At 35.7% G+C, this 23,444-nt stretch overlaps 1 protein-coding gene, 2 long non-coding RNA genes and 1 pseudogene across 3 annotated transcripts in view; 1 reads left to right on the forward strand and 3 right to left on the reverse strand.

The window, feature by feature from the left end:
- Window positions 1–3,746, forward strand: part of LOC132110410 (ubiquitin carboxyl-terminal hydrolase 47-like) — a 28,043-nt gene extending 24,297 nt beyond the window's left edge. The window contains exons 24-28 of the mRNA XM_059516982.1: window positions 582–700; window positions 790–920; window positions 1,010–1,057; window positions 1,151–1,281; window positions 2,272–3,746. Of these exons, the coding sequence (XP_059372965.1) occupies window positions 582–700; window positions 790–920; window positions 1,010–1,057; window positions 1,151–1,281; window positions 2,272–2,446 (604 nt within the window). The 3' untranslated portion in view covers window positions 2,447–3,746. The remainder of the gene's footprint in view (window positions 1–581; window positions 701–789; window positions 921–1,009; window positions 1,058–1,150; window positions 1,282–2,271) is intronic.
- A 1,083-nt stretch (window positions 3,747–4,829) lies between these two features.
- On the reverse strand, window positions 4,830–5,098 carry LOC132098277 (uncharacterized). Its single transcript, XR_009422852.1, has 2 exons — window positions 5,029–5,098; window positions 4,830–4,948 (listed from the first exon to the last, which is right to left on the reverse strand). It is a non-coding gene; the product is annotated as an uncharacterized LOC132098277 (long non-coding RNA).
- Window positions 5,099–5,105: 7 nt separating this feature from the next.
- Window positions 5,106–11,251, reverse strand: LOC132098285 (dickkopf-related protein 3-like; annotated as a pseudogene).
- A 3,570-nt stretch (window positions 11,252–14,821) lies between these two features.
- On the reverse strand, window positions 14,822–17,124 carry LOC132098269 (uncharacterized). Its single transcript, XR_009422851.1, has 4 exons — window positions 17,015–17,124; window positions 16,848–16,896; window positions 15,581–15,672; window positions 14,822–14,970 (listed from the first exon to the last, which is right to left on the reverse strand). It is a non-coding gene; the product is annotated as an uncharacterized LOC132098269 (long non-coding RNA).
- Window positions 17,125–23,444: the final 6,320 nt, after the last annotated feature.

Here is a 23,444-nt window from a genome sequence, read left to right on the forward strand (position 1 = left end):
TAAACAGATTGACGTCAAGCATTGGCGAATAGAATTGTGGATCCGTCGAGTCGCGAAATGCCCTCCCGTCAAGCATTAATGCTGACACACCATATAAATGGGGCGTAACAGTGCTTATGGAAAAGACGTCATTATTGTATACATGTGGCTTGTTAACATATTTACGCGTGAACTACGACATGCAACTTTGAATCGTGTGACCAAGAGAGGATTTATACATCATGGTGTGAGCTGAATTAAACACAAAAGCAAACAATCTGTAGCAAAGTGGAATAGGTTGTATACTTTTACATATTGAATGCTTTATATGTTCAATTAAGCTTTTTAAAAAATAATAATAATAATAAATCCATCATGCGCTAACCATCTGGTAATCTCAGTTTTCTTGTTCTTGGTATGGCTGTTGTTGCCACCGCAGGCCTGACTCATGAATATGCTGCAGCAGTTTTGGACGCACATCCACCGTGAGCACTGAGATGCGTCACTGCACCAACTGACCTTTTAAATGCACTGACTCACAGCGGAGGAGGATTAATGCCTCAGAATACTAACAAGATGATTGTTGCTCTATTGTGTCACAGGTTTAGACTCAGGAAGAAGACCTGGAAGAACCCAGGCACAGTGTTTCTGGATTATCACATCTATGAGGAGGACATCAACATCTCCAGTAACTGGGAGGTGTTCCTTGAAGTCCTTGAAGGTGAAGACTCATGGTTGTCCTAAATAGTCTACTCCAATTGCCCAATTGCCCAATTGCCAATTGTCATTCATTGATATCCTTGCATGTAGAACCGGAGCGGATGAAATCCATGTCCCAGTTGGCGGTTCTGACCCGTCGCTGGTGCCCAGCCCAGATGAAGCTGGAGGCCTTTCGGGAGGTGGTGCTGGAGAGCAGCAGCGTAGAGGAGCTCAAGGAAAAGGTCTGTGGAATATGAAATGCTGCTGATGAATGCTAAGAATTCCCAGACTTGTTTTTATCTTCAACTGAGTGCTCATTTTGTTCCCACAGCTCAGTGAATTGAGTGGAATTCCTCTTGAAAACTTGGAGTTTGCCAAGGTACTGCAGTCTTTGCGTTTCACGTTTGGTTGAGTTCCAGATGCCCTGCCTTCCTACAGTGCTTCAGATCTGATTCTCTTGTTTCTCCTACAGGGACGAGGAACTTTTCCTTGTGACATTTCATTGTTGGAGATCCATCAGGATTTAGACTGGAATCCTAAAGTCTCCACCCTCAATGTCTGGCCACTCTACATCTGTGATGATGGCGCCGTGATCTTCTACAGGTAAAGCCTTTTCCTTTCATATGTAAAGTTGATTACTAGATTTTTAATTGGCTAAGTAAGGACATTATATTTTGAGACATAATATGGGCACAGGGCTGGGGAGTAACGAAATGCATGTAACGACGTATTTAAAATACAAAATATGAGTAACTTTATTTCGTTATAATTACATTTTAAATAAGGGGCAATCGGATTAGTTACATTCGAAAAATATTTTGGATTACCAAAGTGATTACCTTTTTATTTTAATGTCATTTATTAATTTCATATTTAAGTAAACTGTTTGGGGATTTTAACCAATAAGGCAACTTCTCAGTTGAAAAAAAAAAACTGCATGCAGCAGCTGTTCATTTAGCGACTCCTAGTGAGCGATACATGCTCATCATCACGACACAAAAGTTCTCCTAGGATTCGCGCTTTGCATTCAGTTAACAGATCCATACGAATCATGCATGAAATAAGTTTATAAAGTCAAACGATAATTTATGTGCTTTACAGATGAACTTGAAGTCTTTATTCATTCGAAATGTTCAAGAATAGATCATCTTTGGTGCTGTAACGTGAGTTCATGATCCGATTCATGAACAGATGATTATTTTGTGCCATTCTATTTAAAGAATCATTTATTTTGTTTAACGAAATCAATGTGGAAACTAGTGGTTCACAAACTGGATAGATCTAAGGTGTGTTTCCCAAAAGCATCGTTAGTGAACTGTGGTTGTTAAATATTGAACTATAACGACATTAATGCGACCGTGGGAAACGAGCCATGTCAATTTTGACTCAGTGATTCTTTTGTTCCGATTACTTCGCCAAAGAAAGGATTATCATCACTTAAAGTTTAGTCCATTCATTAAACTTGACTGCCTGCTTCACTTCTTTTAAATATAAAACTAAAATTGATCTTAATCAGTAATTCACTAGTTGCTTGTTGGTCATTTAGTCAACCATGCATTCAGTAGAGTTTATTTTCTGTGCCCATCTTTGCAGGGACAGCACTGAGGAGCTCATAGAGCTGTCTGAGGAGGAGCGCAATGAACTGATGAAGAAGGAGAGCAGCCGCCTGTTGAAGACGGGCCACCGGATCAGCTACTCTCCACGCAAAGAAAAGGCCCTCAAAATTTACTTAGACGGAGGGCCCACCAAAGACCCTGGACAGGACTGAGAGGGGGAGGAACCTATCCTTCCCTATTTTCTATCTGGCCTGCCTTCTGCAGTGTAGCGCTGCCTCGCCAGCGACCCTGGCGTTTGGGCCCCACGTTGAATCAACGTCACCAGTGCTGTCCGGCTGACGCTCTCTTCTTTGAGCTCCAGAATGCATAACGTGGCTCCGAGTACTAATGTGCACCATAGTTTATTGTACTGTAAAGTTTAAAGGGAAGTGCAAAAGCTATTTCAAGTTCAATCTCATTCAGATAAATCAATTTAATAATACAGAGATGGGTGCACTCGTTAGAGGAAAGGGGGCAGTTTGGGAGATATTTTACCGCCCTCTTCATTTGTTTCATCTATTTACACTCTCAGTGCACCATCTCCATTTATTTTCGTCCCATCGTTCTGCATTTGCTGTTTGTCCATCACTCACGGTCTGATTTTAAAATGCAATCAAACGTATCAAATTTTCACATTCTCAATGTCCATCATCCCGAGTCTTTTCTGTACTCGAGCACAGCGGGTAACGTTTCCAGCCACCTCCAAATGCCTGCAATTTCCATTGCATAGAGCTCTTCAATCGACTCCAGTCATAGTGACACATTCACTTGAAATTTTGGGTATGATGCTCTCACTTGAATATTGGGATCTCTCCTTTTGTTTATTTAACACATAGTTGTGCAATAAAATGCTTCTTTTCTGGCTGAAGAGGTTCTATTCTTGCAATTCATGCTTCCTTTTGTGTGTGGGTGTCGCCCACTGACTTCTGAAGCTCCACCCACTTGATAGGAGCTCCGCCCTCTCTCACTACACTTCCTACTGGGGCTTTTGACACTGGTACATATGAATTTGCAAGGCTTTAAGAGTAGGGCGATATGAATCAAGTAGTGTGCTTTGTTCACCCAATTAATTTTTTTGGTTGTGTTTTTTTTCTTGTAAATTATCTCATTACAGACTGATGACGACGACGTTAGGTCTTGTGAGTGACTTTTAATGGCACGCGTTTTAATTTTTTTTGATCTGTACTCTGCGTTTCTTTTTGCCGTTTAGAAATGTCTGGTTTCTTTGTCATTTTTTGTTTTTATTTCTGCTCAGTGTGAACAGAGCCTGTTGGTTCAGATATGGCATGTGTGGAAATGCTTCTCGCTGCTGTTTTCGCGTAGCTGGAAAGCGAAGGGTGCAGACGCCCCACTGAATGATCGCCAGTGTCAGAGCTCGACCGAACCGCTGCAGGTTCATGAGCTCCTAATGCTGCCACAGGTGGTCCACATTAGACATGCCAATACTGAAATAAAGAGCAACAATCAGTCTCCGTCTGCCGGCTTTCAGGTTGACGCACATGAAGAGCTCATGTTTAAAGGAAGAATATGATGTTATTTTATGGGGTCATAAAAGGAATCAAATTTTGCTTTATTTTATGAAATTATACTAGAAATTATATAAATTACTGTAAGCATACTATAACCTACAAAACAAAGAAATATATTTTAATTAAAGTTATAGTTGACACAAAAATTTAACTTTTGTAATTTACCCACCCTCAAATTGTTCCAAACATGTTAAGAGTTTTTCGTCTGTTGAATGTAAAATAAGATTTTTTTGAAGAATGTTGGTAACCAAACAGTTGACTGTAGCTATAGACTTCCGTAGTATATATAAAAAAAATCTTTGGAACAGCTTGAGGGTGAATAAATTGACAATTTTAATTTTGGAAAATGGTTCATTCAGAAAGAGTAATTTCACATGTGAAGGTGGTGTTTGCGTAGTTTCAAGGTGGGGTCACATTGGGAGCATTTCATGCAAAAACCACCCATTGTCAGTTACTTTGAAGTTGCTTTTGTTGGTCTACGTGACAAATCCACACAACCAACTTCTCGTTGCAAAAAATCTGCAAGGGGAAATCTTTGCCCTTTTGTGAAATTCACAATCGCATGGATGAATTCCTATTCAGATTCGCCAAACTAACATTATATGTGGCTGCACTTTTAAGATGGTCACAAAAGCAACATTTTGGTAAAATACTTTGGGTAAAAAATGTCCCGTTGTCAATAGTGTAGCCATTTATAAAGCACAGCTCACACTGTAGTCAAGCCGCTTTTTTTATTTGTCAACATTGCAAATTCACAACCAATTTGAATGCATCTCTCATGTGAAATTTGCACAGATATTTGGCAAACAAAGGTAAAAGTGACCACACCTTTACGCCTTTTAACTTATGGGGAAACTATTTAATTGCAACTAATATCTGTGGATCTCAGGAGGTAAATTCTAAATCGTCATATATGCATACTTTGGTTCAGATTATTTATATATATATGTATATATATATATATATATATATATATATATATATATATATATATATATATATATATATATATATAAGTTAACATTCATGTTTTCCAACCTTTTATTTTCTGAAACGAGTTTGTTTATTACCTGGGGAAATTACACAAGGTTTTTTGTATTGGCTGCTACACTAAACTAAGATGCATTGGCTCTCGTCAGAGTTTTCCTCTATATGTTTTTTTGACATATTCTTAAAGCATTAATACTGTACATTAATTATAAGTGCTTCTTTCCAATGGTCAAAACTCACAGTTGAGCTTCAACACTTAAGGGCTGTTCACACAGACAATGATTTGATCTGCTGGATGCCTAATCAGTCATCTAATGAAAAAGTGCATGAATGTGGTCATCTTGACTACATTATCTCACATGTGACCACTGCCTTCACACTCACTGAAGTTATCTTTTTTTTTCAGTTTTGTCGTACCATTTGATGCCCCCAACTATTGTCATCACACTTGTCCCTTCAAATCATCGACTTGTTTTGGAAATGTATGGCTTCCAGGCAGCTTGATGCTTTCAAATCGCTGTCAGTGTGAACGATCTTTAGATTCAGGCCTTCTGCTGCGCATTCACAGCTGTTTGGTTGATTATGATGAAGGCGTTTCCTACAACGCTTTGGAGTGACGATGAAGCGTTAATGTCTGTTTCAGTAGCTTCTCTTCATCTGTCTTTCAAACAGGCTGAATCTCACTAGATGATGTAGTCAATCTCAGAGTAGATAGAGGTGATCTGCGAGCTCCTCCTCACTGGAGTTCTGACTCTTCAGGCAAAGCGCACTTCGTCTGAAAGAGAGAGAGTGACGTATCAGTCAAGGCTGCATTTATTTGATCTAAAATACAGAGCAAAACTCCAGTAATATAGTCACATGACAAATATTTGAAATGTCATTCAGCCCTGTGATTTTTTAGCATCATTTCTGCAGTCTTCAGAGTCACATGATTCTTCAGAAATCATTCTAATACAATGATTTGCAGCTCAAGAAACATTTCTTATATTATCAATGTTGAAAATTTTTGTTGCCTAATATTTTTGTGGAAACTGATCAATTTTTTCAGTATTCTTTGACGAATAAAAAGTTCAAAAGAACAGCATTTATGTGAACTACTATCATTTGTAACATTAAAAATTACTTTAATGTCACTCTTTATCAGATTAATGCAACCTTGTTGAATAGAAGGATTAATTTCTTTAAAAAAAACAAAAACGTAATAACCCCATTTTTTTTACCAGTAGTGCATACCCCCCCACACACACCTTTTCTGAAGTGCATATAAACAAGTTGATCACTAAAAACTAGAGTTTGGCTAGGAAGTTATTGTCAATGGGGTCATTTTAAGCTGATATGTGCACTATATGTATTTAATAAAAAAAAAAATCATATTAGAATGATATATAAAGGATCTCGTGACACTGGAGTAATGATGTTGAAAATGTACCTTTGCATCACAGGAATAAGTTACATTTTAAAATACATTACAATATAGAAACCGTTCTTTCAAATAGTAATATTTCAAAATATTTGTTTCACTGTATTTTTAAATGGACAAATGGCGAATAAAAAAAATACTTGGTCTGGTGTTTAAATATTAATAAGTAATATTTAAATATGTACATACAGGGTGCGATTTGTGAAAAAAACGGGGGGATGTTTTGAAACATTTTAATTCATAAAAATAAACCATGAGAACATGAACTAATTGACGTCATGCGCTAATTAGCATATGTATTTATTATCGTATTGTATTGCCTCCTTATGCTCACATACTGCAATTTAATTTAGCCATTTAATTAAATTCTCAATAAAACTGTTTTTATTACTGTATTCTAATGTTTCTGTTGTCAGACAACGGAATGAATATTATAATGACTGAAACGCAGTCCATTAAGAACCAGCTCTCAAACATTAATCTGCACTAATGAAATCAAATACACATACGATAGAGTCAGTGGTTGAGCTGTGACTGAAGTCGGCTATACTTGCTTGTAAAATAGAGTTAGAAGCAACAGAATAACTTTTTTTTTACTGACAGTGCTGCTCCTCTCTGCGCTCACTGAACAGAGCAGATACAGAAGAGAGGCTCGCGCTTGTGCTAAATCTAAATCTAGCGACAAAGACGTCAAGTTAACAACTCCAATGCCCAGCAGACCGGCTTCAACCGACTCGTAAGTGTTGATAGGCTATTACTCGTGAGGTGTAACCAATCAGATAGCGTTGTGGGCGGGACATTGAGCAAGTCTGCAGAGAGTCTGGTGAATACAGAGGCTGCGCGGCAGATATCAGAGCCAGCCAAAGTAGCGCATTTTAAAATAAAATTGACTTTAATCAAACCACGGATCCCTGATAAGTTTTGTGATCCGTCTCGCCACTAGTGTAGTAGAACTAATCACTTTGAGGGGGGGCATAAATTTATTAAATTTTATAATTAAGCAGAGGGATACATTGACCAGAAAGGGGGAAATCCCACGCACCCCCCCCCCCCAAGTACACCCGGCTGCAGCCTGCAGATCGGGGCGGGGCTGCACCTGGGGCGGGGTTGCACGTGCAGCCCCGCCCCACACCTACTCTGATTGGTTCAATCGTCTTTCATTGACTTACATGATAGGAAATGCATGCGTAGTTAGTATAGGACGGAGAACGCTGTTTAAAAAGCTAAAAACGCTGTACAGTTTTACAAAGCCTTTCCTATAATGCAGTTTTTTGTTGTTAACTTGACTCACTATGTCTGATTTATTGAATCAAGAGATGTTAGCTGCTGCAAGTTTACTCTTCTTGACCAGATTAATTCACAAATTAATAATTGGGACATTCTAAAAGCACGCTTAACGTGAAAGTACGTGGCTTTATGCATTAAAACAGTGTTTTAAAAAGACCAAACTCAGTAAACAAATTATTAATAAAGCATTCTTTTCACAGACAAGCAGATATGAGCACAGAATACGAACACAAAGCGTTTAATTTCCACCCATAACCTGCTTGTCTGTAAATAAAATGTGTTATTAAAAATGTTTACTGATTTCATTTTAAAACACGTTTTAATGCATTACACCACGTTACGCGTTTTCCTTTTAGTCTAATGGTTTTCTATGGGAGGAAAACGCTTAACACGTAATTAAACACATTGTATTCTTATTCTAGACTCATCTGCCTGTCAGTGAATAGAATGCTTTATTATTAATTTGTTTACTGAGTTTGGTCTTTTAAAAACACTGTTTTAATGCATTAAGCCACATTAAACGTAGGCTACAATATCCCGAATCATTCCTGCTGATTGAAAAGAATCGGCTCAATGGTCACAAAATGGATATCGGAGAAGATACCAATTTAATATAAATAGATGATACTTTATAAAGTTTATCTCAATATTTGACAGTGGCTGTAAGACTGCACTAAAATAAGAGCACAATTATCATGAAATTGTGTTCGTTACTATAGCAACGGTTTACAGGTATGTCCTTTCAGAATCATCACTAGCTGATAGAAATAAAAGTTTATCGATGTCTTCACTTTCAAATAACGGGGAGCAGCATATTTTCCTGAAATAAAGGGGAGAAAAAGTCTATGTTTTGCAATGTAGTAAAGAAAATTAAAAGTTTCATAAAAATTGAATTGGCAGACACATTAGAATATTGCAGTGTCATTTATCAACTGCATGACGGATAATTATTTGTAACAATAATTGTCTTTTCATGCTATATAAATTAAAACAGTAATAATATACCCCTTTCATTTTCCTTTCTCATACTCTGATGATATGAAATAATACAATTTTCTAAAATTATTTAATTCATAATTCCATTCTTCTATCTGAAGACCTGATCGTCTTACTGTGGATAATCAACCCAATTAATTTACTATATTCGTATGTTAGCCTAAAGATCAGCTTAATTTAACAAAACAATCATTTCAGGGACATGGCGAGTTACAGGCTAATGTTTTATTTTTCTTCTTTAGTGCATTATGAAGGCTTTGTAAATCTGCACAGCGTTTTTAGCTTTTTAAACAGCTTTCTCCGTCCTACACCAACTAGGCACACATTTCCTATCATGTAAGTCCATGAAAGACGATCGAACCAATCAGAGTAGGTGTGGGGCGGGGCTGCACGTGCAACCCCGCCCCAGGTGCAGCCCCGCCTCGATCTGCAGGCTGCAGCCGGGTGCTTCTCTCCCCCCCGGCAAATCGCACCCTGTGTACATATGTATGTCATGTTAAGTGAAAACAGCCAGATGATAACTGCTTCCACCCAAGATTTTGGCACTGGAGGTCACCGGCACACAGTGTTGGGGAGTAACTAGTTACATGTAACGGCGTTACGTAATTTAATTACAAAATTATTGTAACTGTAATTAGTTACAGTTACTAAGAAAAAATGAGTAATTAAATTACAGTTACTTATGAAATTTTTTACGATTACAAAGGGGATTACATTTGAATATTTACACACATCCACATACAGATTTAACTGACTTCTTTCCCAAATTGCACTGACTATTCTGAGACATACCGTCCTAATCATTTCCGGGATGCGGAAATAATACAGTCTGGTTTGTAGAATCCAGTCATTTTAATATTTAACTATAAATCCAGAGAAAATGTTTACTATTGTTTAACTGTGATAACCAAAAATGTAAAATTATTTTACAAATGTATTTATTTATCCATTTGCAAAAAAAAAAAAGAGAGAGAGAGAGAGAGAGAGAGAGAGAGAGTGTGTGTGTGTGTGTGTGTGTGTGTGTGTGTGAGTAGGGTGGACTGCTGGAGCAGAGAAGCTGAACTACTGTTCAGGGTTTCAGGTCAGTTTCAACTGTAAAGATGCCTTTTAGTCTTTGTTTTTTTATTTGTTTAATCAAGCAGCAGCACGTTGCTCATCAGTCATCACTCAAAATACTATATAAAGGACATCATTATTATATGTTGTGATGTTACAGTAGTAATTTAGCTAAAAAAAAAAAAATCAGATTTTTTTTATAGGTTTAGGGGGAGCTACAACAGACAACAACACAACCCTTACGAAAATTAACATTTTAATATTTAACTATAAATCCAGAGAAAATGTTTACTATTGTTTAACTGTGATAACCAAAAATGTAAAATTATTTTACAAATGTATTTATTTATCCATTTGCAAAAAAAAAAAAAAAAAAAAAAAACAAGGTTATTTTACTTTTATATAGGCTAATAAAAGCATGTTAATTTTTTGTAAGGGAAAAACATGACTCGTGTACAGTATTAGGATTTTTTCTATAAAGATATTGTAGCATTGTAGAGTATTGTATTGTAAAGTATAGTTTTGTTCAATCTTGAGTATTAAAGTCATGAGAGAGATGGATAACAGGGCAAAATAAAGAGACTGAAGAGAAAAATGGAAGTGAAGGTGCAGTTCAGGAGAGAACTTTTAATTATTTTGCATATCCCCAAATTAAAGATTTAAACCTTTTTTTATGTCAGGTCCATACAAAAAATAGTTTTGTCCATGAATTTGTTTGTATGAGTTTGAATTTTCCAGTCTGAATTTTTTTCCCAGTCCACCCCTCCTGTAAATTAATGGCAAAGACATGGTTTAATTTACTACACATAGGCCTACTGAAGCTCGCAGTGTTTTCAACCCCTGCCGTCTCAATATAGGAGTACACGAGCTCATAAACACAATTTCTAGAACTGCTTTGTGTCACTTAATGTGCATTTTACTTATTTTGAGAAAACTATCATCATATACAGAGACAGCAGTTTAAAAAAAAACACCAATGTTTCAGGAGTTTATTACACAGAATACGTCACATGCTTATTAGATAACTGTATTTGAGTTGATGTATATGCTTTTATTTATTATTCTTTAATTTTCACAAATTTAGAAAAGTAATCAAAAAGTACTCAAAAGTAATTAGTTACATTACTTTAATAAAGTAATTGAAAAAGTTACACTACTATTACATTTTAAACAGGGTAACTTGTAATCTGTAACCTATTACATTTCCAAAGTAACCTTCCCAACACTGCCGGCACATGAGCAGTGCTCTTGAGGACCCTTTCCCTTCAAATCCCATGACAGCAGCTCCATCAGGTGATTGGCTGAAATGATACAGCGCTCACGTTCTATTGGCTTAGAGGTGCACACTGAGAACAGCAGGGCTGAAAATTGAAAACAAGTAGTTTAAATCTGAATTATCCAGCAGGTGCAGATCAAGATGTTAAACAGACAGCATACCGGTAATCATATAATGCAAATGCTCATACCTTTATGGAAGGCGCAGCAGAACTCCTCATTACAGTCACTCTGGTGTTGACAGATGGTTCCCGCGTCTCCCTTTGTGCTGTTTGCACACTGACCCCACACACACAACTGTCCCGCACAGCATTCCTCATCTTTGCTACAAGTCTGAAGGTGATATAGGAAATAAACTAACTTGAGATTGCAAATCAACTCAAAATATTTCAGCATGCATATTTTCATGCACACATTGAATCAAACATAATTCATTCTTTCAGGACACTGGCGCACAGGTGGTCCTGCAGCTATTCATCTCTATATAAAAAAAACTGTAGGAATTTACTTTTGTGTTTACTCTAATCACACCAAAAGTAATTCATATCTATACAGTAAATTTAAGCCTATACTTAACCTGATTTGGCTGTACAAACATTAGAGCCAGGGTGTTGCAAAATTGTTCCGAGTAAGAATAAAATTTGTTAGGAATGTAATGATTCTGATTCCATTAATGATTCATTCATTTCTGAGAAAGCACAGTACTGCACTTACTGCCGTCAGCATTGTGTTATAAACAAAGAGATCATTTTAGATTTCAACAGAACAGATTTAACGTCTCAGAAACAAAACAATTCTTGTAAAGGATCATTACAAAGACAATGAATAACTTGGTTCAGTATGTTAATCCTGTTCGTTAACTGCACTGGCTGACTATAATTGTTTATGATTCACTCAAATGAACTAGATCGTAATTAATTCCATTTTGTAATTAGACCTTACTGGTTGCAATGTACACTACTGATTCACTAGAAAAAAAAAAAAAAAAAAACTGGCTCATGTGAGTCATTCATTCAGAAACAGGACTCTACTGGTTGTGTTATATGCAGTTGGTTCATTAAATAGTGAGCATGCTATTGATTCACTAAAAAGAGCACTGGCTCACATGAGTCATTCGTTCAGGAATCAGACTCCACTTGTTGGGACTGCAATTGTGTGCTATTGAAAAAATTTAATAATTCAAGGCATTGATGTTTGCCTACAAAACCACCACTGGCTCTGCTCCCATTTACCTAACTTTATTACTTCAGACTTATGTTCCCTCTAGAAGCTTGCGTTCTGCAAGTGAATGTCGCTTGATTGTGCCATCAAAGAAGCACAAAGTCACTTTTACGGACTTTTAAATTAAATGTTCCTCCTGGTGGAATGACCTGCCCAACTCAATCCGAGCAGCTGAGTCCTTAGCCATCTTCAAGAATCGGCTTAAAACACATCTCTTCCATCTTTATTTGACCCTCTAACTTTAACACTCACTATTCTAATTCTACTCTTAAAAGAAAATCTAACTACCTTTCTAATCTTTTTGTATTCTATTTTCTTTTCTTTTTTTTATACAATTATATATATTTAAAAAAACTCATTTTTTCCATCCTATTTCATAAATGATTTAAACATATTTTATACTGTCCAATCACTGCAATTATATTATTATTAAATCTGACTTATGGGGATATTATACATTCATAATTTACTCACCCTCATGTCATTCCAAACCTGTATGACGACCTCTTTTTTTTTTGCAGAATACAAGATATATTTGAAGAATGCTGGTAACCGAACCTTCTGATTATTATTGACTTCCATTATGTAGAAAAACACACACACTGAGACCAAATTATATCTCAAATAATATTCTTTTATCGATACGTGATCAAAATATGCTGGAAATCTGATTTATAGTTTATATTTTCAGGTCTTTTCCCTCGACGAGGACGATGCAGACATATCTTTTTATTGTGAAATCTTCAATGATTTTCATAAAGTAAATGTAAGAATCATTTTTTAATTTTTAGTATTTCAAGATGATCATTTACTGGACTTAGCCTCCCAAAAACAATTTATTTGTTTATTTATTTGTTTTATTTGAAAGCCAGTGTTCTGTGCCTGGAACTTCTAGTAAGACTTTTGTTTTTGTTTTAAAATTCCCAAAAACCTTGATTAACTGGTTCAGGTGTGTTTAAATGGCTAGATCACCCAAAAATAAACATGTCATTAATTACTCACTAGGGATGTCCCGATCAGGTTTTTTTGTCCTCGAGTCCGAGTCATTTGATTTTGAGTATCTGCCGATACCGAGTCCCGATCCGATACTTCTATAATACATAAAAAAAGAATAAAGAAGAGCGAAAAAACAGATCCAGGATCTTCAATAAATTACATTTTGAAATATATTCAAATATAAAACAGCTATTTTAAATAGGCTAGTAAAAATATTTCAAAATCTTACTGTTTTGCTGTACTTTGGATCAAATAAATGCAGGCTTGGTGAATAGAAGGGACTTCAAAAAAAAAAAAAACCTTAACAAGCTTACTGTTCAAAAACTTCTGACTGGTAGTATAGGCAACTTTATTTTTTCTCTAATTTCTAGCTTTTAATTGGCTTAGAAATCTATAAATGCTGGACAATAACAAATAATAATGATTTGTTTATATACTACAAACACTGTTTATCACATAATAATGCAGAATAGTTTCTATACTGTAATAAATACTATGTCAATCAACACTGCATTGTTCATACTTTATTTATCACCTGCTGGAGATGACTTGAAGAACAATTTATTGTCGCGATCGTATATTAACGTCTTCGTGTTTGCATAAGTTTCTGTTTTCCTGTGAGCACCACAGTATAGCTGGACGCTTTTGTCCATATTAGGAATATCCTGATATCAGCGCGAGAGCGTGCTCCGGCTTCGAGTATGAATGAAACACACACTGCATGAGAGTTTAGCGCTCTGTGATGTTCATCTCGCTGTATCCTGGGTCCGAATGAAATATCAGGTCATGCGCAAACTATCATGTCTCTTTGAGTTTGAATCTATATTTATTCACACCAGCTCTTGAAAACAAAGTGATGTCATGCCGCACGCGTTGCTGTTTCTGTGTGGAGTCAAAAGGGTCTAGCTCTGTGCCACCGCATAACAAAAGATGTGTTAAAAATTAATGAGAATATATAGGCTATATATCCGAGTCCTGATCGGGAGGTAACGTCCGATTCCGATCGAGTCTGAAACCACGCGATCGGGCCCGATATAATAACGCGCATGCATTATTTACGTGCTGTTGAAAATGGCGGAAGATGATATTGAAGATGAATTGTTGAATAAAGTCGCTATTTTTGTTTTCTTTGCACAAAAAAAGTAAAATTACGGTTGAACCACTGATGTCACATGGACTGTTTTAATGATGTCCTTACTACGTTTCTGGGTCTGGGAACATTCCAGTTATGTTGCTCACCATGCAGGGTCAGAAAGCTCTTGGATTTCATCAAATAAATCTTAATTTGTGTTCTGAAGATGACCGATACCGTTGAGCAGTTAATGATTGAATTTTCATTTTTGGGTAAACTATCCCTTTAATTGGGAATATTGGCTAAACTCTGCCGGACAGTGGCTTTTTGTGCTGATCTGGCCCAGTACTATTTTCCACTGTAATGTTTTTTAGAATCCCATCTTGACTGCTTGCCTGTATTTCCCATAAGGAAATAGATGATTGACTGACTTATTTTTCAACTTGTCATTTTAGAAAAAAAAAATGAAGGCTACATTTTGTTGTTTGCATCTTCAGACTAATGAAATTGAAGTATCCAAATAAAGACCCTAGCAGTATGGGGTTTATGATGAGTTTTATTTATTTATTTTTCATATTTCAAGGTTAAAAAATGCTTTGGTAAAATCAATACACAAGAATTTGAGTACTCCATCCTTTTAAATACTTCTAGGATACAGACGTTGCTAGCAATCAGGAGGTGATCCAGAAGACTCGTGGGAATCGAAGACAGTCCAGCAGATGTTGGAGTGTTGGAAGATAAAGTTCTTCAGGACCTAGAAGTTTACACCCATGTTGATGGGACTGATATATGGACTGAACTTGAGCAACCCTCCTGAACTCAGATACACATTTGGAATATTTCTGGAGCCTTTTCCTGGAATAAGGTTTGATTGGTTACCCATAAATGCCAATAAATGCCTGTAGTTTGATATTTCTGCTATTTTGTGTAATGTGGTTTCAACTGTATTTAAATGTGTGTAATTATATATTGCTTGTTTAACAAATACACTTTGATCATTTGTGACATCTTGTCTTTTGACTCATTACAAGACAAATCACAAAAAAAAAAACTTTGTTGAAGAGAGTAACTTTATAGAAAACATTTAGTTAAAGTAACTAAAACTAATTGGATGGAACAGCTGTCCATAATTTAAATGAGTAATTTGAAACAAACCTCATTATAAAGTGGAACAAATTTGGCCAGTTTGTAATAACCCAAAACATGTTCATGTAACTTAACCTGTTTAAGTTAAAGGAAAGTGAATAAATTGATATGGTTGAACATTAATATTTCACATAGATTCTTCCTCATTCAGTTGTGTTGTCACAATGCAAGGAGTTTGCATAGATTCAAAAAAATCCATTAATGTTATCAAAAAACAATTTGGTTGTGTGGAACAACTGTCCATTATTGAATTAAGAAAAAAACATTTTAAAAGAAACAAAAAGTTGACTGAAGAGAATCACATGACAAATATGCTTACAATGAGCACTGCAAAAAAGCTCAGATGATTACAACTGCACACAAAGTCTCCTCTGTCGATGGTAGTATTACAGCCATCAGTACTCCAGTTAGCTGACAAACAGACAAACATACATTCACTAATGCAACGAGTCAATGCAAAAAAATTAAAATAAAATAACAGCTCAAATGAAAACTGTAATATATGACATCAGTTCTCACACTCATGACAGTTCCAAAATATATGAGTTGTTCCCATGGTCATTCGTTCTCACTGACATCAACAACACAACACTTACAACTTTCATTCCATGAATAACCAGACTTGGGTAACCTCATTGCTCAAAAAAAATTTTTTTCTTTACTATAATTTTTTTTTTTTTTAAGAAAATCATAAACACTTAATATGGCTTATACTGTATTAACTAAGTATACATTAAGACATATGATACTTAATGAGAGACTTTGCACATTGTTCATATTCTGCTGGTCTTGTCTTTTTGTCCTATAGGTGACTTGCAGGACCCTGTACGTTATGGTACTAAATTAGTTTTTATTAACCAATACAGCGTCTCGTCTCCATTGGAAGCATGCACAATTCTGTGTTGATCGTGCAGTGATGTCACAGGTAGCAGAGAGTGAATGTGGCGTAGTGACACTGTCATTTTTTTTTCTTGTCTTCACCACCTGGCTACTTTTGTAAAATGATCAGAGATCCAGTATAAAAAATAAATTAAAAAATAAAGTGACGTCACTTTTCAGAAGCGCAGGTGTCTGAGAGTGCAAGCCTCAGAGTGCAAGAGCATGTCTGCAGAGTTGCTGCAGACAGACCCTTACCTCAAAACCCCTAAAAGTTGTTTTTAAGCAAATGGTCCCTCACAAAATAACTTGTTTGATCAACCTTGTAACATTTAACCTGAAAAATGTGCTGTGACAGAATTAAAATAATGGAGCAGTTGGGTTTAGGCTTTAAAAGAATTAAACCATAAATTCTATTGGTAATTTATAATGTGACCACATTTTGTATATTGGTGTAATATTTTAAAGGGGTCATGATATGGAAAATCAAAATGTATGATTCTAAGACAGTGCTTGCCATCAAAACACACAACATGAGGTAAAGAAGGGCATGGATACTGTGCGATGAAGTTAGCCAATTACAGCAGTAGACGTTAACTTCAGTTTCTGAAAGAAGTAACTGAGAATATCTGAGAACGAACTCCATTCTAGAGGACGGTACATTTGTTTATATATAGGTTTATTTTTGATGGTGTGAAAACCATACTGACCTTTGCCATTTTTATCAAGATGCCAGTAGACACAGACTCCGTTTGCACTCTGTAATAATAAAAGCACACTTTTACAGAAGTGAAAATACGCAAGACGTCAGCACAAGTCCACAAGAGCCACAAAGTGTTTATAATTACAATTATAGTGTGATGAGAAAGCATTTTACCTGATTAGTGTTTATGAATCTGAGTTGAACGGGTTGAGAAAGGTTGCAAATTTCTTTCACACCAAGCCAAACTCCTAACACACTTTGCCCATGCAATATTGAGCTTGACTGTGTCAATGCCACAAAAGCAAATAGACCGAAGAAGAAACCACAGAGTTATGAAATGCATATGTTGCCCAAAGAAGATAAAATAACATAACACACATAAAACAAGGCTTTGAGGGACAGAGATATATTAATTTGATGTACTTTGGTGTCTGAACTGCTGCTGACCTTGAAGAGAGTCTCGTTGAGAATAGACACAATCAAATTCACTTCCTTATAAGTTTTCTCCCGTCTACTGCTGCTCCTCTCTAATGCTTCTTCAGAGACATAGATTTTATATCCTCTTTTTGTATCAAACATTTCCTGTTAAAAAGGTGAAGACACACAATCCAGCATGTGACCTTATGATCTTCCTGTACTGCTATGTTGCTGACACTTGAACTTTACTTCTTGCTTCATGGGTTTTTATTTAATTTTTTAGTCTTAAAGTTAGTCAATCAGACAGTAACCACTGTCTTGAACCTTACCTCTGAGGAAACTGGTCTAGAGAAAAAATTTGGAATTGGAGTCCTAGGGGTTTTAGATACGCAAGTTCTCATTCCATCTTCAATACACCTGTTCGAAAATATTATAAAACATTATAAAATATTACATGACAGTAAAACAACCTGTCCATTTCATACATCTGACTTCTAAAAAAAAAAAAAAAAAAAGAGGTCAATAATGTCAAACTTTCTTTCTTTTCACTTCTAACGGAACGTTCTCAGATCTTTGGCTAACATTCTAAAAAGATTCTTTCAAAGTTATGAACAAGCCTTTTCTAGTAACATTAATAAAACTTACATTTTACATTATCTGGTCTTTAATAATATTCATCATATTCATAATATTCATAGTTATACATTGCTAACACTTATTAGTTTCAGATGGTTCAGGTAACCTTTAAAAGTAACTTTCCTGTAATGTTTACAAAATGGTAAAATGGAACGTTCCCTAAGTGTTTTAGTCAAGCCAGTTAGCAAAATCTTCTTAGAAAATATTTTGTTAGCTGGGTTGTTACAAGATTAACAGGATAACAAAACTCACGATGGGACGTTAGCTTGCTCCATACAGGTTTCTGGAACCTTATAACAAGGCACAGCTGCAAACACATCAATATCATGGGAGGTAAATATTGTAATCAATTATTCAATCAGAATCTTTATCACAACACTTATTCACAGATTTATAAAAACATTAATTTCAATATAACTGTCACAACAGAGTAAATGTGATTATAATCAACAGTCACTCTTTTCAAATTAAAATTATATGACTTTAATCAGGGTTGCCAACTCTCACATTTGGCGTGAGTGTCACGCCAGATGCATGAGAGTTGGCAACCCTGTATACTCATATCTCTGAGCTGAAATTTAAAAATGTAGAGCATATTCATACTCACGCATTTTATTCTGTATTGTGGAGGGGAAAATTGGAAATATCCAAAGAATAAAATAGTACAAGCCTCTCATTTCTCTCTGAATGCTCTATTCGTGAAGTGCGTGTAGACACCGTCAGCCACTCAAGCTCGTCTCATGTGATGGCTGTGGCTTCCTGTCTAACAGTTTTTAACATCACATCATAAAGAACCACGGCACATTTAACTGGACGCTTTCTGCTTACCAACACCAAACATGTAAGTGTATCACGGTAAAAAGAAACCAAGCATATCTACATTAATAACTAATTACACAAAAAAACGCAATAAAACTTTTAAATGCACATATATAAAATGGCATTATTGTAATATGTTTTCAATAGGCTCAAAGATATTTCAGACTCATAGATTTATTACATTTTTATAAATTCAAAAACATTAATAATAGATAAACTGTGGATTTACCATTTTTATTTACAAATCACAGCTTTTAATATATGATTGTTAGATATGAAAAAAATAGGTTTCAGATTAGATATGTTAGATCATAGATTAAGGTTTTATCATGTGTACAGCCACAAAGAGGAAACTCTTTTTTTTCATGTACTGTTATTAGATGTAAAGGAAGTTCTCTGGCAAATAACATTTTAACCAAACAGCCCATGATGACATGAATTCTTGAATGTTTTTTTTTGGTTGCATGTTGTGGTTGGTGTTGTTTTTAAAAGTTTTAGTAAAGAAACTGCACGAGAGGAGCTTATTTGGAAGTGTCCTGAGTGGATTTAGACTTGGAATTAGGTGCTTGTGCTCTGTTTTTCCTCGCTGAAGCACACATCCACACAAAGATGTAAAACCCTGTAAACAGTCAAACAATGTCATGCCAAATATTGGCTCATTTTGGATTTCATGAGAGCTACACATTCCAAAAAAGTTGGGACAGGTAGCAATAAGAGGCCGGAAAAGTTAAATGTACATGTAAGGAATAGCTGGGGGACCAATTTGCAACTTATTAGGTCAATTGGCAACACGATTGGGTACAAAAAGATCCTCTCAGAGTGGCAGTGTCTCTAAGAAGTCAAGATGGACAGAGGATCACCAACTCTCCCAATGCTGCAGCGAAAAATAGTGGAGCAATATCAGAAAGGAGTTTCTCAGAGAAAAAGAGCAAAGAGTTTGAAGTTATCATCATCTACAGTGCATAATATCATCCAAAGATTCAGAGAATCTGGAACAATCTCTGTGCGTAAGGGTCAAGGCCAGAAAACAATACTGGATGCCTGTGATCTTCAGGCCCTTAGACGGCACTGCATCACATACAGGAATGCTACTGTAATGGAAATCACAACATGGGCTCAGGAATACTTCCAGAAAACATTGTCGGTGAACACAATACACTGTGCCATTCGCCACTGCTGGCTAAAACTCTAAAAAAAAACCTGTATCTAAACATGATCCAGAAGCCTAGGCGTGCTCTCAAAGTGTAAAACTGTTCTGTGGTCAGACGAATCAAAACTTGAAGTTCCTTATGGAAAACTGGGACGCCATATCATCCGGACTTAATATTTTATATGTCATTTACAGTATGTTGTATTTTGATTAAAATATTGAAATTTGAAACTTTCACATCATTGCATTCAGTTTTCATCACAATTTGCACAGTGTCCCAACTTATTTGGAATCGGGTTTGTACTTGATTGCAACTACTGATTTAATTTTTTAAGCTGCTCATTCTCAGATCACTCAGTTGAGCATGTAGGATATCAACCCTATAGAGTCTATTGTATCATATTTGATATGCAAATTTCTTAAGGTTCTAAATTATCAACATGATCAAAACTATGCAGGAAATCTGATTTATAGTTTATATTTCAGGACGAGGCAGACATGTCTTTTTATTATGAAGTCTTCAATGATTTTCATAAAGTAAATGTAAAAATATTTTTTATATTTTTAGTGATATTTCAAGAGGATCACTTACTGGACTGATCAACTTGATATAAATATCAGCTGCTGCATCATATTACATTTATTTTGTTTCCTCCTTGAGTATGTGCATATAATAAGTATAAAATATGAAACTCAAAAAAAAAAAAAAAAAAAAGAAAGAAAACTTTCTACAAACTGACTTGTGCTTTTGGTTTATTGTGTCTGAGCTTTGCGGATGGCTGGAATTATCTAAACTGTCAAATGGATGTGTAAAGCCCCAGATGAGATCTGTCAATTATCTTGTGTTATCTTGCCTTGCCACCTCAGATCCATCTAAAAGAGCAGGTCGATACAAAGCCTCATTTCAGTCAGATGGGAAAAGTAAACTGAGGAAAAGTTCTCCATTCCTCCTGAAGTCTCTAAGAAAACGTGTGCAAATAAAAGGGTTATCCCAAATATTCAAATCCATCAGTTACAACCCCCCCCCCCCCCCCCCCCAATATTTCAACGTGAAAATCACGGTAGATCAAATGAAAAATATGTAGAATTAATTAATTTTGTAACAATAATTTTGTTCCTAATCAAATATGAGTTTGTCATAATAAATCAGACAAAAATACTCCCCCTCCATTGAACCAATTGGTAACGCCCAGCACATGGGTAACTTTAGCGTCAAAAATTAAGAAAAGCGCGGACTATATTTAACTGCTGGTCAGAGAAAAAAAAATAAAGCATGTACTGAGAATGAGGTATGAGAATAGCTACTGTGCTAAGTACACACCACATATATTTTAGCTAGCTAATCCATTGCAATGTATTTAGCTGTAACTATCAGTATAACAATTTACCAAAGCAGCTGTCTGATTTGCTAGTTTATTTTTCAATAGTGTCTGTAATTATCAATGACAAAAGTATTCACATCGGTGTTTGTTTTCTTCCTAAATTGATCTGACTTTTGAACGAATTGGATGAATGAACGATTTAAGTGGCTAAACTCATTAAAACAGTGAAACGCTGCAGCCTACTGGCGGGTTCAGTACTTAATTTCTTTCTTTTGATAATCCAATTTGACCAATCAGGATCAAGTATTGTGACGAGCCGTTCACACTCGCCACACTCACGCAGTCAGTTTCGTAACGCTCGGTTATATTCTCGCGCGGGCCAGCACCGCAAATCTCCACGAGCGCATCTGGCAGTATGAATGAGGCTCGACGCAGGTTCGCGCCTGGCTCTCGTTTAAAACGAATGTAAATTACGTCTAACTGCTTGCTAATTTAACTTGGATGAAATGAAACATTCTGCACATTTTCCACTTGTTCTTAAAATCCCAAATACAGTGTAAAATGTAATACTGTAATGATTGACTAAAGAAATACAGTTCATTTATATAAAAAAATTAATATTTCCAGTGAAATTCAGTAAGTTAATTCTATAAAATTAGTTATACCATTATAATCTTGTCTGTAGAAAAAAAAAAAAAAAAAAAAAAAAAAAAAAAAAAAAATATATATATATATATATATATATATATATATAGAGTATATAATACAATACAATATATAATATAGGCTGTTAAAGCTAAGCAGCTATTAGTTATGACAGAAAATCATTCTCCAAATCTACTCCGAGAGAGATTCATTAGTGAAGAACAATACTTGGAGTGTTTTAAAGTAGAGAACCTGTTGCATCGCGTCCTCCGGGTTCTGCTGCGCGTCCTCCATCAGGTCCTCCACCTCTCTGAACTTATCTCTCAGTGCCGCTTGTCCTTCTGCTAGATTTGTTTCCATGTTTGAAATTATGTCCATGTATGTTTTGGATATTTCGGGGACAATCCCGTAGATGATGGCCAGGCACAGTCTGAATCCGAGCAGAAACATGTTGACAGCGCGGTTGGGCTCTGAGCAGTGCGCGTGAGATCAGAGGAGCTCCAGCTGCGCGAGAGGCGGTGTGGTGCGCGTCCACACAAACACAAACCTCTTCTGCATCTCTAGACATATTTAACTGCAAATTCCAGACATTCTGTAATTGTACGCAAATTTGACAAAAGCAAATCAACTGTGACGCACAATTACAGTATGTATAGGCCTATTTTATTTAATTCACAACGTTTTGTGTTCCGTTTCTCTTAGATGGCTGCATTTATTCTATATGTATTTGTTTTTACCTGCATATAGGCCTCTTTTTATGCAATACATAAAACTTTATATTATTATGTCTTCTTTTCGCAGGCGCAGTCATTATTTTTCCCTTTATTAAAACGTGCTGCAAATATAAATTATTATTACTATTGGGATTTATTATTATTATTATTATTTTATAACGTTCATGAGCAAATTAGGTTTTTGTGGAAAACGTTTGGCTTGCTGCATGTGCATGGAAAAAAATAACATTGGTCTTTTGATGTTAGCCATATTTGACAAAAAAAAAAAAAAACATTAGAGAGAATTGACATTAAGTCGACAGATGCATGGCGTTTTGTTTGCGCTACTTTTTAACCAATAAATCTATTTAAAAAAATTAAAATAAAATGAAAAAAACTTTTTAACGAAGCAATTCGTGATTCATGACTTACTGAAAATCGCTTCAGAAGACTCGAATCACTGAATGAATCGAAATTATCACTACTACATTGCATTAAAAAAGTAACTGTTCTGTTCAGTTAAGCCCCCCCCCCCACCATTTTTATGTCCAGTCATTTGAACTGGAGAACGAATCAATCCAATTAGTGAATGAATCATTTAATCACAGATCCGACTTCAAATAAATATTCATTTCGAATTTTCATGAACCTAATTAATGCTACCTCGTCAAGCGATTCAAAAACTGTTTAATCAACCATTTATATATTTTACCACCAGACAATCAGCTGTTGCAATGCGTTAACCGTTTTTTATATTAATGTATTAACTTTTGTTGGGCAAACTGCGTGTTTTATCCACGAAGTGGCGCAATTGTCTATTTTGAGTTTGACAGCTAGAAGGCGTTCAGCGTCCAACTTCAGCTAATATCACTGCAGGGAAGAGTTCATCGTAAACCGTTGAA

This window comes from Carassius carassius, chromosome 2, assembly GCF_963082965.1.
Source record: "Carassius carassius chromosome 2, fCarCar2.1, whole genome shotgun sequence".
Taxonomy (NCBI): Eukaryota; Metazoa; Chordata; class Actinopteri; order Cypriniformes; family Cyprinidae; genus Carassius; species Carassius carassius.